Source organism: Centroberyx gerrardi, chromosome 19 (assembly GCF_048128805.1).
Source record: "Centroberyx gerrardi isolate f3 chromosome 19, fCenGer3.hap1.cur.20231027, whole genome shotgun sequence".
Classification (NCBI taxonomy): domain Eukaryota; kingdom Metazoa; phylum Chordata; class Actinopteri; order Beryciformes; family Berycidae; genus Centroberyx; species Centroberyx gerrardi.
In genome coordinates, this window is record NC_136015.1 from 11,803,841 (window position 1) to 11,821,471 (window position 17,631).

At 43.6% G+C, this 17,631-nt stretch overlaps 1 protein-coding gene across 1 annotated transcript in view; it reads right to left on the reverse strand.

The window, feature by feature from the left end:
- The window catches only part of ctnnal1 (catenin (cadherin-associated protein), alpha-like 1), a 49,019-nt gene extending 35,340 nt beyond the window's left edge, over window positions 1–13,679 (reverse strand). The window contains exon 1 of the mRNA XM_071920170.2: window positions 13,480–13,679. Within this exon, the coding sequence (XP_071776271.1) occupies window positions 13,480–13,575 (96 nt within the window). The 5' untranslated portion in view covers window positions 13,576–13,679. The remainder of the gene's footprint in view (window positions 1–13,479) is intronic.
- Between the last annotated feature and the right edge of the window lie 3,952 nt (window positions 13,680–17,631).

The window sequence follows — 17,631 nt, forward strand, 5'->3', positions numbered from 1 at the left end:
TCTACTGCTATGCACAAACAACTAGTGGAGGTTACAGTTGGAATACCTGCCTACATTTTAAAACATTGCATCAACTATCATCATTAAACTATTTGAGTTTCAACAAAAGCTGACTCTTGTTATGCATGTTTGACACTAGTTCTTATGTAGAAACTGAATTAATCTCATCACGAATGTTGGTCAAAACCGTCAAAACGTGCTCATGTGACTTTATCTAGTGACACCCTACGGTTCTACAGTGAATCCATTTATTGCACTCAGGATGTTTTCAGTGAGTGAAAAATATGCTAGTTGAATTTTGTTGTTTATGTTGTGTACACGTAAACAAATGTGTACAACACTGTAAGAGGGACACCACAGAAAATCTGTTGAAAATGCTCACACTACCAAGATGTTCTGAGAGCTTGTGGTTGAAAACTGATGTTTTCTCCACCTGTGAACACAATATAAAGGAGGCTCTGCCACAGAGCTTCTCATTTATTGAAAAGTACAATGTGCTTACCATGCCCTTCTATTATTGTAGCTTTAAAGAGGAGGAGAGAGGTTCAACTTGCGTCTACCGATGTATGGGTGGTGATGACGGTGATGCACCTGGAGTGGTGGGCATCTGCTGGCATCTGAATACCACTACTTCAATCTCCTGTGTAAAACTATTTCACAGGCAGTGACTAACTGAAACATGTATCTGCTTACTGGTCTCAAATGGCAGATGGAGACGGAGATGTAAAATATAATGCTTTAAAAATCTCACTACCCTTGAAAATAGCTAACAAGTAATTTATATAGTCCTACATATTTGTTAAGTGGAGAATAATAGTATCCCAGACCGAAAGAACTTTGGATACTAACAGCACACATTTTTTTTACTTAGGAGTCAAAAATGAAAAGAAAATGAAATGTTTTGTCATCTATTCTTTAAAACTTGTTTCTTTCTGTTTTTCCTTTATTGTGCATCTAACAGTTATCACAGCAAGACCGAGGCGGCCAGCCTGACAGCACAGAGATCTTTGATCTAGGAAAATTTTCACAAAACATCCAAGATGCTATATCAAAGACATCTCCGGCCCAGACAGCGAGGCAATGCAGATGAGATCCCACCCACTTGTAAATGTACACCGTATGCAGTTACAAATTTCTCTGGGCTACACTGGGCTCTTTGTTCCACAGAAGACCAGGGTATTTCATAGGGACGTCTGCTTCGTACTTTACCCTTGGAATAAGTCTTTTACAAGGACATGGCAGTTGTTTAATTTGGCGAGGAAACAACAAAGGGAGCAAAACAGCAGAAAAACAGTGAGACATCACATATTACATCTACATGTGAGGTCTCCAATCTCTCCATTGACTGGCTGCTGGCAACAGTCAGTGGAAAGTTCAGAACTTACTAATATCTTGGCTCATAAGAAAGCTCTTGCATGGGTTCTGAAGACATATTTCATTTAACTAACTGAATAAGATTTGATTAGTGAGCTCTGTAATAGAATAACTCTGTTCATGAAATTGTATTAGATAAGTGGCTACATCCCAGGAAGAGCAAAGGCAAAGAAAATTAAAAAAAAAACATTTTCATGGAGGGTTTCACATGCAGACATGGTGTGTTATTGGATTGCATGACCAAAAGTTGCAATGAATAACTTCAGTCATATATTGAATACTGTGCTGTACTGGATATAAGAGCAAATAGTTCCACAAAATCAACCATGAAAACAATTTTCTCCTCCGAGTTGAATAATTGAGATCCGTCTCACCTTGTGAGATGATGCACATTCAAAAGAGACAAGAAAAAAAAAAAATAGTAAAGAATTTACATAGACTGTAACAAATCATTCTCTTTGAAAACTTTGAACCACATAAAACGTGGCCCACAGCGCTGTTCCTGCTTTGTTCTTGCTATCTGACTCCAAACTTTGATTATCCCCCTCCATGATTTCTTTGTGTAGTGGAAACTTGATATGAAAGCACTTGAAAAGGGCAGACTGCAGTTCTTGATGAGGCCCTATTGTATTCTTCATTCTGCTCCTCACTTATCTCAGTAAGGATCTCCTTGGCCGCCAGTAAAGATTGATGAGCACCTGCGTAGCACCTCAGGGGCCGGGACTGAGAGTGTAAATCGATGCAGACCCGTCGGAGATCCGCCTCCAAACCCATTATCACCCAGTGACGTTCAGACGAAACCACAATGGGAGTCCGGCCCAGAGCAATCAAGACAATTAGAGCCTGCATCCTGTCATCATCATCATCATCATGGGCTTTGTAAAACAGCCTCACTAAGCAACACCCTGTGAGTAATGTGCCAGTGTTAACTCCTTTGACATTTCTAGGGACAGCAATAAGCCATAATGGAGGACGCAGTGAGGAGGGCATGATGTGCCAGTCAGATACTGGCACAGCATGTACTGACAACGTGAGGGAAAGCATTATGAAAGCATTACTACCAAACAATATATTTGTAAACTTCTGTTATCTGCAGTGGCCAAACTCCCAAGGTGTTCAGTCACTTAGGTTGGGATGGCTGCAGACCACACTGACACGAAGCAGCCATTACTCAAACACAAAATTTGTCCCTTGATCATTTTCTTGGATGCAACGTTGCAAGAAGAAAACATGAAGCCTGCTTAAACAACCTGGAGATATAAGCACAACAAACCAGCCTTTGGCAAGTCGCCCTCCTCAGGTTGTCTTCACACTGAGCTGTGTTTGATGACTGGGTAATTATATGAAGTCCTCTACAGGATAATCCTCACTGCCTGCCAAGTCAGCCTCGAAAACATTCCATCAGTCTTCATGACGCGTAATTACAAGTAATGGACAAATAATAGTGTGTGGTGAACAGTGTGTGAAAGTGGCTTAACCAGGCTCTGTGACAGCTTCCCACAGCGCTAGCATGTTCTGCTGAAGAGAGCAATGATTGCAGTGCCTGCTAGCAAGATGCCTGGCCTAATACAGACGCCAAAACATTGGCTTGCCTCTAAAATAATAAGGCTTGTTTTTGTTGAATAAAGAGGCAAAGTGACAAGGAAAAATGGGGCTTTGTTGCTGACTCGCCTATTGAGGCTCAAATCAAATAAAAACAGGAGTGTCACATGAAAGCCTCTTTCTTCTCTCCTAGGCTAGCCTGACAGTGAACTGAATTAATGCTCACGAGCTACCGCCCGGATTTTGCCCTCACAATCATGCTCAGCCTCTCAAAAGAAGGAGATGGGAAGATAAGATGTCAGGTGTGGAAGAAAGTCAACATGACTGCGTGCTCTATCCCCAGGGCAAGAACAAATCCTCAGCCAGGAGGAAAAACGTAGTTCTGAGAATGCGCTCTCTGAGCCTTCACCGTTGACATTTGAGAAGAAAGGAACTTGGAAAAGTGAATGATTACATCAATAAATCAGAGAAGTGTGTCGTGCCAAACATCAAAACCCTGAACGCTGGGGGTTAGCGGAGGAGCAGGATGATTCATTGATGGAAGTGGCGAGTGAAGTCAAGCCCTTGGGGGGAGAAAGGCACTAACTCTTGCATACCAGCCAGCATAGTGTGTGTAAAGGTCTCACACTTTGAGACTTTGACTTTTGACCCCAGCAGTGATGCCCCTATAAAGAATATGCAGACACAGATTCAGACAGCGCACGCACTGATACACACAGCAGAAGCTGGAAACACGAGCCCTGTGAAGGAATGCGGCCCCTCTGCCTTCAGACTGCATAATGGGATCTGTCTTGTCACACGCTTTCTCTCGGTCACAGACTCTCTCTCACACACTCATGGGGGGGATATGGAACATGCTTTCACTACATGACACACACCCATGTTTTCAAGTGTTTGGAGTAGCCCTGTTTCCTGAAGGCCTCCCCTCCTCTCACCCCCTACATACACACACAGTGATCCAATCTAAACACATATGAATGAAGTCAGGCTGCAGCCCCCCATATTGAATATCCACTGTTTATTATCCCAATCAGTCAACTCTGACATCCAAACTCTATGACGTTTCCCTGCAATCTGTAGCTCCTGTCCACCCTTCGGACAACAGACACGCTCTAACCTCCAGAATAACCGGAACTTGTGTATTTATAGAAGGTGCGAGAGTGGCTTTAACTTATTAATAGGTGGTGGCACTGTGTGTGTGTGTGTGCGCATGTGGAAGTCTGGGCTGTGTGTTTCTCGGCCGGCTGGCCCCCAGCTGTCACCCACCGGCTCCAGTCACCCATAAACAGTGACACGATGTAAACACCCTCCCCATACTGACCACGACTCCCACACGCTGTCCCCACTCCCAAGACACTGTCATCGGCTTGTGCTCAAAGCAGGGAGGAATGCTCCATGACAAAAATGGATCCTCGGGGCTGGATTTGAACATAGTCCCGATCATGACAATAACAAATGTGACGACACCAAGAGCAAATTTGTGTAGCATCAAATGTCAGTTCAGTCACAGAACATCAATACTTTTCAATACCACTGCACAAAAACACAGACACAAACAACTGGTCGATTGTTCAAGACACCAGTAACCAAAATTAAACACCTCACATGTATTGGCTATAATGTCATAAGGCATAAATATAGACTAATGCCGCGTGCATGTAATGTCGGACATACTGTAAATACGACCTGTCGACTGGGAAAAGCTGTTCACATCAGTCTCCAAGTGGTGATTACAACTAGGACATGGGATTTAATCTTAATAATAATGCATAATACATAATGATATGATCCAGCTGCAGGATATTCAACATTATTACTAGGCTTTACAGTTTCAAGACTAGTTAGTTATCAAAGTTAAAAATAAGCATTTGCTTTCACTAGCTAGTTTTAGCTTCCATACTGTGCTTGCTTGACTGAGAGGCACTGAGGTCTAAACCAAGGGGCCTTCAGTATGGACATGATTGATGGAACTAATTACACTCAGAGGGAAGTTTTGGAAGCTAACAAAACAAGAAGCATGGACTGGTCTATACACTGGGACTTGAAGAGGATTCATACTGTTGCATCCAGTCCTCACAGTTATTATCTGGCTAAATCTGGCTTGAGAAGTGTTTTGAATACAACACTGACTATCCTGCACAGCATTTGAACAAAAACACAGGCAAAGCACTAACTCACAATGCAATCTTATCAGTATCAAGTTCAAATGATATGGACCTATTCTCGGTACCAACTCTTTTCACAATGTTCAAGATCCTATCTTCTTACAACTGTGTTTTCCACACTGCATTAGCTTCGGCAACATTCCCCCGAAGATATGTGACAGCCACACAAAAGATGGTCAGAATACCCTCATCCTGATCGCTCTTGGGTATTGTATGTCAATGCGAGGGAAAGCAAATGTGGGCAAGCCGGTTACAGGCTGTTCCCGTCACTGTTCCTCAGAAAGGATGGTGGGGGTGCAGGGTTGAGTATTATGTCTCAGTTTACAGCATAGTTTGGATCCTGAGAGATATGGCCAGGCTGGGCTTTTTAGCTCTGTGCGCTACCTGTAGCCGCTGGCTAGGTTTTCAGTGGGCTGCATAATTAATGAGGTGGTACAGGGACATTGGACTCTCTGGAGAAAAGCAGAGATTGAAAGCAAGAAAGTGGGGGGATAAATAGAGAGAGATAGGGAGAAAGTGAGCAGAAGGCTGAAGAAAGGGAGAGAAAGAGCAAGACAGTGAGGTGTGTGACAGGAAAACAAAAATGGAAAATGGTGCAGGGCAAGAGAGGCAGGGCGGGAAGCATACAAACTAGGTGCTACGGCATCTTAAATAGTGATACCTTCTCACACCAACACCCTGAAACGACAACATCATAAAGTCAAAGACTCCAGTGTCTGCTCTGAACGGAGACCTAAACTTTACTCCACTAGGTTTTATGGCCTTATGACAAAACCGATACCTTAGCAAAAGGTCAAAAGTGGCACACTGGTACAAGTAAAAATACCAAACATTTGTTGGTTACAACTTCATAAATGCTAAGATTTGCTCCATTTCTATATCATTATCAAATGAATAACTTGGGGGTTTTCTGGCTGCTGGTCAAACAATTTTAAGCCATCACTTTGGGCTCTGGGCATTTGTCATTATATTTTACATGTTATAGACTGGATTAATTGAAAAAATAATTGTTAGATTAATCGATAATGAAAATAATCACTGGTTGCAGCCCTAAAGATAACTGCTAATGAAAAGATCTTGGACAAAAGTGATACTAGAAATAGTTCCTAATAGATACTGTCAAATATTCAAAAGGTATATCACAGAAAGTGGAGAGAGACAAACCCTGACTGTTTATAATTTCTGACCACTCAGAATTGGGGAAGATAAGAAGAAGTTTGGTATTCCGCATTCTCTCTCTCCTTCACACCGTCTTTGTTCTGTCATGTCAAACCTCATCTCCTTAAAAGAACTCATTATCGGGAGGGGAGAAGTTCAAAGACGCTCGAAGAAAGCAATTAACACATACAAGCCAGACTGAAGGATTCCTCTGTCGTACAGTCAGTACTGTTGGTGAGGGAGAGGGAGAGAAGAACAAACCTGTTGACTTTGAGAGCTATGGGATGCGTGTCAGATAATTCTGTTTGGTCTGCACAGAAATGGGCAGACATTCATTATATTTCAAGAATTTAGCTGATACTCGTGTGCAGTGCAACCAACAGTGAGCACAATTTCTGTGCCGATGTCATTGCAGCTATCCCAGTCTATGTTATGTGCTAAAACTGGAATTATCACTACAACGAGCCAAGGAACCTCTAACGGGAAAGTAATGGGAGACTAAGAGATGCCTGCCAAATGCTGATCTGTTTGCTTGCGGTTGTCCAGGCAGCGTACAATATAGATATGTCGCGCGATATCTCTGGCAATGCATCACAGGAGGAGTGGGAGAGAGCGTGCTTAAATAATTACTGTAAGCGGGGTGTTCTGTCATACTCTTATCTCCTCCCTGAAAGCATATACTGTAGCACTTTGCGTTTCTGTCCATCTATACGTTTGTCGGCCCCCACTTTCAGTGCTGTAAGGGAGACGGCAGATAAAGAGATAGAGCTGCTACACTGCGTGCTACAGAAATGCACAGGTACGTTACGTGGGAATTACATGGTCGTGGGGTGCACACTCATTCCCATCCAAAGTATTGTTAGATTGTCTGTGGACCAAATTGTATGCTGTGTTAGCTATGTTGACATTTACATATTTGGCTGTCTCCAATGTCAACAGACAATAACATTGTAAGAAATGATAATATCAACTATGATAAAGACATTGACAGAAAAACTTATTCGTAAGCTGTTTCCCACAAGCACTCAGATGGCCTGTGTGTGTCGACATAATGATTTGTGTTTATATGTACTGTATGCACGTCCTTGTCCATGCGTTTGTACAGACAAGGACATGTATTTATGCACCTGTTTCAGTCCATGGGGGTGCTGTCAGTGAGACTGGACAACACAAAACACCACACTGCATTACACAACACATTAGTACTGATAGAGATCTCTTCCTGTGTGCAGACACATATCATACATCTCATCACCATAAAGTAAGTACATAAATACAAGCTGGTAATGGGCCAGAGAGCCACTTGATACTGAGCAAGAAATCCAGGGCTGTGATACCCCGCTCAGGCCTCGGAGAACCCCTCACAGTGAACCCCCATCTGGGCTGGATGTGGCAGAGAACCAGAAAAAAACCGGGGGAAGCCATAACACTAGGGCCTGGTTTCCACGAAGCATAGAGGCAAGCAAGTAAAGCAAGATCTTTTCTATTCCATTGTAAATTAATGGTCATCCATTTGACATTCAGCTGACGGTTGAAGTTTAAGTTTGTAAGTTAAGTAAAGTGTTTACTATTTAAGTGCTTTCAACTTTTCAGAAAACTGGGCCCTGAAATTGCTTTCCGCTTTCAATTGACACAGAATGGAGACTGGAGAGACTTTGAGCAATGAGACCGTTGGTAATGCCTCTTTGAGGCTCTTTGATAATGGGAACATAGGATGTTTAATCAATACTTTATCAAGCCCCAAGCCATAGCAATAGCTCTTGGTCAGAGGCAGAAGCGTTCCTTGAGACAATTAAGAGTGGTTATCACTATTAGCTACAGCCTTCAGATAACCTAAATGGCTGAGGGTGAGATAGCTTTTGCACCATTAGGTTAACTCTGCTGTTCTCTCTAGGTGACTGATCCCTCTAAGCTAGGTTATTTGGAGGATCCAGGCATACACGTGCATGCGCGCACACACACACACACACACACACACACACACGTACACACACACACACTTCATCTGGAAGTATATTAGCCAGAGAGAGGTCAATGGATCGACATCTGAGACAGACCCTTTTATCGGCACTTAAAAAGAACAGCGATCTGTAATGACTCCCTTGATAGTAGTGGTGGGAGTGCAAGAGGGAAGACAAGGGGCAAACACTGGTCATACCAAACTGCCACATGTCTGCGTATGTGTGTGTGTGTGAGAGTGTGTGTGTGTGTGTGTGTGTGTGTGGGTGTGGGTGTGTGTGTGCGTGTGTGTGTGTTAGAGAGACCAAGTAAAAGAGAGAGAGAAAGCCAGAGTGAGGGAGAAGGAGAATGGAATGAAAAATTGACTAAGGGTAGGGGAGCGAGTGTAATGAGCAAGCGAGTGAAGTTGAATTCCATAATTGGACAAAGCTACCTGACTAATGCCACCACTTGACTAGAAACAGGAGGGAGTCGAGTGGAATTCATCCATTCTCCATTTGATGACACAGGGTGGCTGACTGCTTCGCTATGCTGCCTTCCACTGAGCAAGCTCTTGTTTTGGATACTCATTCACTCAACAATGTGGGTCAGGCTCATTGTGATTCATATGTTTGATGGTTGAGCTGATGGGATCTGGTGACAAAAACACCAAACCATTCGCTCTGCCTCATCTGTCTCCTCATAGGTAAGCAGAAAGAAAGATGAAGATGAAGACTTGATAGGTGGATGGACATACAGGTGAATGAATGAAAGAATGAATGAATGAATGAATGAATGAATGAATAGGTGTGTGGGTGGGTGGACACGGACAATTCTTCACAATGCTCCGCTGGTAATGGCCTCACAGAAATGGAAGTGGTGAAAAATGGTGGCCTCAAATAGCCGGTCTGAAGCAGACTGTGGAAATCTGTTATCAGATACAGTGTTGTGCTGGTCTAGGCCTCCGTGCTGCTGATAGGACGACATGTCACGGTGGCAGAATGTATCGCCACGCAAAACGCAGAGGACCACACACGAAACCTCGCACACAAGCAGCACAAACTCATTTAGTTTCTGTCGTCCGTGAGCAAACATTCTCACATACCAAAGTATGCAGATACACAGGCACGCAAACCTCACCGCAATCCTTGTGCCACACACACACATACACAAATACAGGCCTATTTTGTCCCATTCCCAGGAGGTATGTGTGTGTTTTTGTCTGTGCGCGTGTATGCACACGCATGCATGCTTGTGGTGCAGAGTAATCCTCATGTGGTTTCACCCTCAAGCTAGGGAACCATTTGTCTTCATTATCATCATATGGCTGGAGGAAGCAGATCTGTTAGGGCTCGCGGCACCACTAATGCCTCTCTGTCTGGGTATAAAGAACAACTTCACTACCTGGACGTTTGTCATGTCACTCCACCACTGGGCTGGGAACATTAGCGGGGAATACTGCCTCATATCTCAATAAAACTCCATTTACAACATTTCCAGAAAGAGAGATGAGGATGAGAGTAATGGCACTGCTTACTGAGTTGTTGAGTGAAAAGTATGTTTATTGAGCACTTTTTGCGTCAGCATTTTGTTCCCTGAATAAGTTACCTGACAAAATGCTAATGTTCTGAGCAAATCACACGCTCAAACCTGCCATGGAGGGTTTATTTGGATAATAAATGTGCCATTTCAATCCGGTTTGTGAGCAAAATGAACAAGAAAATGCTTTTTTACTCGCAGTCCTTTTTAGCACTTCAGAAGGCAAAACTGCAAGCACCACAGAACCCCCGGAAGCATGACAAACTCGACGCTAACAAACTTGGACAGAGAACGGATTTTCCGGACCCAATTATAGCAGAAAATCTTTTAAGAAACTCCTGGCTTAGCCCTGCAGAAAAATGACGGAGCCAGCACAACTATGTAATCACAAGGCCAGCGTGTCACAAGTGTTTAAATGTTCACCAATCTGATCAAAGTCTCAGGTATTATTTCCTAGCGCCTATTCCTTCCCACAAGACTTTACCTCAAAACAACATCCTTACACCTCGTCGACCCGAGGACCACCCTGACCGCACCCAGACAGGGCTGATGTGTTTTTACTAGGAACACACCTCAATTATAAAAACCCAAGAACAGAACTATTATTTCACTAATCACCACTTCAAAACAGTAATCGGATGTTGAGGAAAAAGGAGCCAGATTATCTCTAATTGCCTACCAGCTGACTATGGACCACATCACAGGTAGGACACACAACAGCAAACACGTTCTTTTAGCTTCCGCTCTCTCTGTGTGGTGCCCATTACATTTTTGGCCACCGCCAGAGCAATTCATTACCCTCACCATGCCCCTCGCAACGCAACCCTGTTGGTATGGAAACGATTGCAAAAGAAAAGGTGAAGCACATTAGTGAATTCAAAGCGGAGGAAAGTGCTTCTGTTGGAATAGGAAAAGGTTCCTTCTGTTTTGAAAAGGGCGGAGTGAACGGTCAGAATGATGGAAGATGCAGCTAGAAAACAGCCAGGTGGAAACTGGACTGAGACAGATTCAGACAAACAGATAAATTACAAAAAGTCAAAGTGGCTGCAGTGCTACGCATGAAGTTGACAGAAAGAAAGACAGTCAAATAGATATACAGGCACACACACAAAGAACCAATATGACAGGTGAACATATAAGCATGAAAAGAGAAGGGGGTGGGTGGGACTGTGCGCATGTGTTTGTGTCTGGTGTGTGTGTGTGTCTATGTGTGTGTGTGTGTGTGTGTGTGCATAGCACTGGGCCGGGAGTCTCCCAGGCCTATAATTACACCCTGGGAGTGAAGCTGATAACAGAGGCCTGAGGAGATCAACGTCATATAGCAGGACGGCAGAGAAGGAGAGGAGAGGAGAGGAGAGGAGAGGAGAGGAGAGAAGGGAAGAGAAGAGGAGAGGAGAGGAGAGGAGAGAAGAGAAGAGGAGAGGAGAGAAGAGGAGAGGAGAGGAGAGGAGAGGAAAGGAGAGGAGAGGAGCACGATAAAAGGGAATAGCGCACAACACAATAACCTTCCCCAACACAGACTTTTCTCACTGACACTGCTCTTTCATTTCCTCCTTGATTGTTATCTAATGACCCCTGCAACACATGAGCATGCACATGCACGGACACACACACACACACACCTCCTGAAGGAGAAAAGTCACACAAAGCAGCCTCACGCAATCTTTGACCTCCATACGATGAAAAGCACCCAGCACCCCCTGATGACATCACAACAGTGACAACGACAACAAAATATCTCATATGGAGTAAACGGTGTGAAGAAATGTTTCTCTTTCGGCATTGCAGAGAGCTGTTGCTATGGGGACATGCCTCACACTGGGAGAAAAGACAAAGTTGAGAAAACATATGTCCTTGAACACCACTGTGCAACAGTGAATGGTAATATGTTGAATGTCATTACACTGCACACCCACATTCTTCTTTAAATCTTCAGCGCTGCAATATAGATTGGAGCGAACTTGAGCCACAGCCAGTCTTGTGCAGCTGGCAGGAACACACCATAAGAAGTTTGCTGCAGCATAAATAATAGATAAGGACAATCTAGAGTATGGCAGATTTAGTATATTTGCGCAACACATCAAAAGTGATTCCTTTCCCTTCTCTTATAGTTGCTGTTGTAAATACGGCATAACAGGTATAACCACACCTAGGTTTACCCTTCATTTATAGCATTACTACATTCTTACACTCTGTTTTCGATGTACTCATGAAAGATAGATCTGAAGCAGAAAGTCTGATAAAGATACTACAATAAAGCAGAATGACTGCAAAATGAAACGCCTACATGGAAAGCACATGGAAACACATGATCTTCTCTCATGATTCCAAACCACATCCATTCAGCACAGGAATGACTTTGTATCTTTCAAATGAGCCAGCGCAATAGGAGGGAGGAACCAGGGGGAAGGACAGCGGCAGGGACCCTTCATCACGGTATTGTCCCAGGCCCTGTTAACCCACCGGTGCCGTGCCTCTCTCTTCCACTGTCTCTCAGTGGAAACAACAGACCATTTACAGGTCTCTGACCCTCAGCCTCCTGCACAACAAGGGGAAATTAGCATTTATAAGACTGGCAGTCACTTCCCTATTCAAGCGATACAACCCACCTCCCGTCCCATGTGACTTGCTGGAAATCAGCCCAATGGAAAAACAATGGAGCTCCTATTGAAGCAGAGGCTTTGTAAATTGAACGATCTGACATTGTTCCTGAAAATGGAAATTAACTGCCTAATGTTACATGATTGGATGAAAAATAAGTAGAAACAGACCCGCAGTTTGCAGAGGTTATTGTTGCACCAGAATAATAAATTCATTCATTCATTCATTGACCTATACCTTATTATTTTAAACCTGGCACGACTGTTTTGTGTGTGCAGGAGAAAACAGGCCAGTTGTTGAAAGAGTGCAGTGGCCTTAAGTGGGTCTTTCATCTTCCACATGTTTATTGAAAAACAAAACACGTGCCTCCAAGTGGCCCAATTAGAGGAGGTGGGGGTCAATGCTGTTCAGGACTAGCAAAGGGGAACACTCGACTTCGGTGAAAACTTTTACACCCTCTAGATCAGTGGTTCCCAAAGTGGGGTCTGAGGACCACCAGGGTTCCAGGGTGTTCCCAGCAAAATGAAGAATAGTTTAATTTCACTATTGTTTCACTGACTAGAAGTTAGCAGAACGAGGAAATGTGCAAGAAAAACGGATCTGATCACAGGTTTCATTGCCCCTACTCTTACCTCCTCACCTACAGTATACAGTTATGTAATTACGTACCAAATCCTGCCTAACAACAACAAAACATCTTCTCAAATGCGGGTCTGTGGTCTAATGCATATCTCTGGATGTCTTCAATGTGAAAAGTTTGATATTCCCTGTTCTAGAGAACTTGCAGTGTGAAATAACATGCAACATTACCCTATATTGATGATAATGTCATTACTACACAATGTAACAACTCCGTGCAAATTCTCCAAACATGTGACAGGCTTTACACGCAGCACGAGTTGACCAAGAGGGAAACATAGCAGTAAATACAAATGTCTCACTGTAATAACAGCGTAACCCAACTAGTGAACAGTATTTCCTACGAGGATTAAAGTTGGCCTCATGTTTGCGAACAGAGCCGTTGTTGTGAAGCCAGAGTTAGTAGCATGGGACATCGTTTCAAAGTATCCCGAGCTCGGGAAAAATAATTAAAACGCCTTATTCGTCGCCTGGGTAGACATGAGACAAAGTTTTAAACAGCTATTTTCCACAAACAACTCACCTGCGAGACTAAAGGAATAAGCGTCTGCTCCACCGAGCGAGTTTTGATTTCCAGACCGGAATCAAAGTTACTGTTGCCGCACGGAGATGAAGCCATTCCCGCCGAGCTCTCCCTGCCTGACACAATGCACTGAGTTTACCAAAAGCCTTCCCGTTCTGTTTTCCAGCAGCACACTGGTGTAATGGACTCCCTATTGCACACCGGGGTTTCTTATTTGGTTACACAGTCGTTTTTCGAGCGCCTCTCTAAGACAAGCATGCCGTATTAATCCACTCTGGCTCGGTGGTTGTGCCGCTGCGCCCGCTAATGTCCATGTAGTTTACTCAACTACGGCAGGGAGCGGACTGCAGCACACCACTGTGGCAACCACACACACACGCTCACACGCGCGCGCGCAAGCACGCACACCTACCATAGGTTTTCATTGCTGTCTACATTCTCATGTCTAGCTCCGGGGTTCCCGAAGAGGGGTCAAAAACCAGAAATAGTTTGATTTCACTATTATTTTCCTCCCTTAATTGAGTTTAGCACAATCAGAGAATGTATAAGGATGACTGTTTTAATAATAGGTTTCACTCCTTACTCTTGCTATCACCCCACCTACACTACAGACCGTTATGTAGTTCTGTGTAAAGTTATATCTAACTACAAAAAAAAATCTCACATGGGGTGTCCCGAGGCACACGCAGACGAAATGCTTATGGTATAAAGTCTATTTGGAAAGCTTATTTCTAATCTATTTGTGGGTCCTCGACATGAAAAAGTTCTGGAACCACTAGTCTAGATGATTTTAATTTTCTATAGGATTTTTACATTTGAATAGACTTGAATAGACTTATCCTCATAATGGCTACCATGTTATTGTGCTGTTCTTGCATGCCTATTTCATTGCATCCAATGCCCCTCAGAGAAGAGGAACGCTTCCACTCTGGTTTGATCCTTGAGGCAAAGAATCCCATATTATCCCCCCAGAGACTGAGAATCCCATATCATCCTCTCAAAACACATGCCAGATATGCCAATTAAACTCAGCTGTACTGAGCCACATGGGACAGCTCCACTGACTGGAATTCAAGGCATATCCTAAAATGTTAACAACTTCACAACTTGGTGTAGGACTGTCGGGATGTAGTATGAATTCTCATGATCTTACTATCTGGGGCACAGCAGTAGGGGGAATAGGGGTACTGACTACCAGGGTCCCAAGCTGTGGGAGGGCCCCTAAAGTGTCTGGACTAAAATGCCTTTTGTTGTCCTCAAGTGTATATTTATAAATATTTTATACTTATATTTTTCTGCAACTGCAAACAAATACAGTTTTCTCAAAACTATGATACAGCAACTGATGTGTTGTGTTATAGAGACAAACTGGAACAAGCAGGAATAAAGGCATTTTTTTTCCAGTGCAGACTAAAACAAAATTGTCCTACCTAGACAGATTTTGAACAGGCGACTACTGGTGAAAGTCTGGTTATGACAGCTGACTAGCACTACTAGTGTAGTGCCCAAAACCTAGAGTTTCAATTAGGAATGTGTCTGATTATTGATCAGTAAATGAATGTGTGGAGGTTTTTGAGTTGTGGATGTTTGTTTTCTGTGCACCAGAGGTTCTTAAATATTGCAGCCCTGGCCCAAAATGGGGAAAAAAACATAAGCCTCGTCCTGAGGTCCATGCTAATGACACATTGCTCCTCTTGTTGTTCTGTGGTCCCCCAGAACAAGACTTGCATCCATATTGGGACCCAATATACACTGTGTCTGTTCATGTGTATCAGAGCCTGACTTAACTGCTGCCAAATTCCCAGTATCCTTAATCGGCCCCAATAGCTACTTCTAGCTTTACAAGTGCAGCCACTGGATGACAAGTGGCGAGCAACACTTCATATTACCACCACACCAGATGGCTGATAGCAGATATGGCTTATAAACACTGTGGCACAGTTAGTACTGAGGGCTTTTGCTGCCTGCTTTATCATCAACTATGGTGGCTAGCACTTTTCTGTGTCAGCAGCGGAGGCAATGGCAGTGTGTGAGTGTGTTACAGTGTGTGTCTGTGTGTGTATGTGTGTGAGTGTGTGTAAGGATGCCTGCCACTCACAGCCCCAGCCTGTGTTTATTTAAAACCCCAGAGCTATGCTTTAGTTTAACCCTCCCTGTTTACATAGGTTACACACACACACACACACACACACACACACACACATCACGGCCTGCATCATTATGAAGGCATGCAAGCGGTTTGGCTGCTATGAGGACGCAGGGTTGTGTGTTCTGCTTTGATGAATGGTTCTACTACTAACTAGATAACATCTATATGGCTTTTAATCTGCTCTGAGGCTCACAATCACAACCAAGTGATAAAATGAAAACATGCTGTGCCCAGGCTACTTGCATTGTTCCAACTTGTGTTGGCCCCAATTATTCTGTTCATGGAAGACGAGTTCTAAGAGACAGAATAAGGTGCGAAATATGCTACGTTCTGCCTTGTTACAATGGCAATATCAACCAGTTATCACCTCGACAAATTGTTTCTAAAAGCTCGACAGGACAAACAAAAACAAAAAGTGTGCCTACACTCACAGAGTTTGTCAGAACTACACCCCTGGCTGGGAAAAGGCTCGTTTTTCTGAGCAGTATCCCATTTGTTCTGGAATATTCAATATTTGCTCCTCTGCCTCTAATCTCTTTTAGGCACATTGCATTTTGACAATTTGCCTGAAAACCCCTACAAGCAGCAAGGTCCCTTTTGTGTACGCTCATCTGCACAGTCAAAGGGTATTACTCATTAAATAAAAGATGCTTATGCATTGTATGATTGTCTTGCTAACAGCTGCTACTGTCTTTCTACACACTTCAGAAATGCTGACTTTTATTCTTCCCCTCTCTCTGTGTCGTTCCTCCTGGCTGTACAGCTCTTGGGACAGGAACTGCTGAGCCGAACGTAAATCTTATGAAGAGATGGTGATTTTGCACACTGCAAGATGTAAAACGAGCGCTCTCCGTCACATCCCCTGTTGGATATGTAGATTCAAAGGTAGGATTTAGAGGTGGGATTGTGGTGGGATTTTGGAGGATTTGAAAATGTTTTTTTTTTTTCCACATATTCTAAAATAAGTTTAACAACAAAGTTTGCACTTCAGGGAAACAATTCATGTGCCAGATGGCAGGACTGTGAGTCGTAGCCTTCATTACCACAACTCATACATTCACACGTGCTTCTAAGGCAACGATAAAGCCCGGACCTGCTGACCTAATTACATAGATGAATATATTAAAAAAAGATCACTCCGGAATATAGCACTTCAGGCTAGCATGGCCTTGGAAGAGACCTGCAGCTGAACCCACTCACTTATGATGATGCAGTGACCGGACGGGCCTCTGTGAGGAGGAGGAGGGGTCAATCCGAGGTGAAGCGTCCTGCTGGGCTGCTGCGCTTTTCTTGTTGACTGACCCAGAAGACCCTACAGACTTGCACAGTTTAAGGCTTCAGCAGCTGCCCTTCCATGTTAGATCAGCTTGACCCCGGCTGCCTTACAGGTGTTTATGTTAATATGGAAAGATTACACTGTTTCTGGTCCAAATAATGACCAAATAGTGACCACTGCATAAGAAAATGGAGACTTTTTGGATTTTTCAAGTGAAAAACAGCTTAGAAAAGCAGCAGTGCTAATAAGGAGTGTCATCTGTCTGTCTGTCATTTGCCACTCTCCCACTGCTGCCCTGCTGCCAGCTAGACCCCCTCAGGGACAAGGCTAATTTAATTGCATGTAAACAAAAACAGGCAGTAGCAAAGTGCCACACAGACAGCACCAAGTCCAATAATCTCGCCTTGTTTTGCGTCCGCGTTTCCGTTGTTACATAATCATGGACACCCTGCACACACTCATTATCCCTCTGTTTCCATCTAGCGCTCTGTTGTCTGAAGGCTGTCTCGTTTGTCTGAGATGCTGAGATGTGTTGTGCAGGTGAAAACAACAGTGCACACAAACACACACAGGGACATATAAACCTGCAGTACATTAATTAACACACTTGTGCATGTGCTGTATGTGTGCATGGAAGCATGCAAGCAACCTCAAATACACTCTCACACACACACACACACACACACACACACACACTCATGCTGGTCTACATTCATCAGCCTGAATG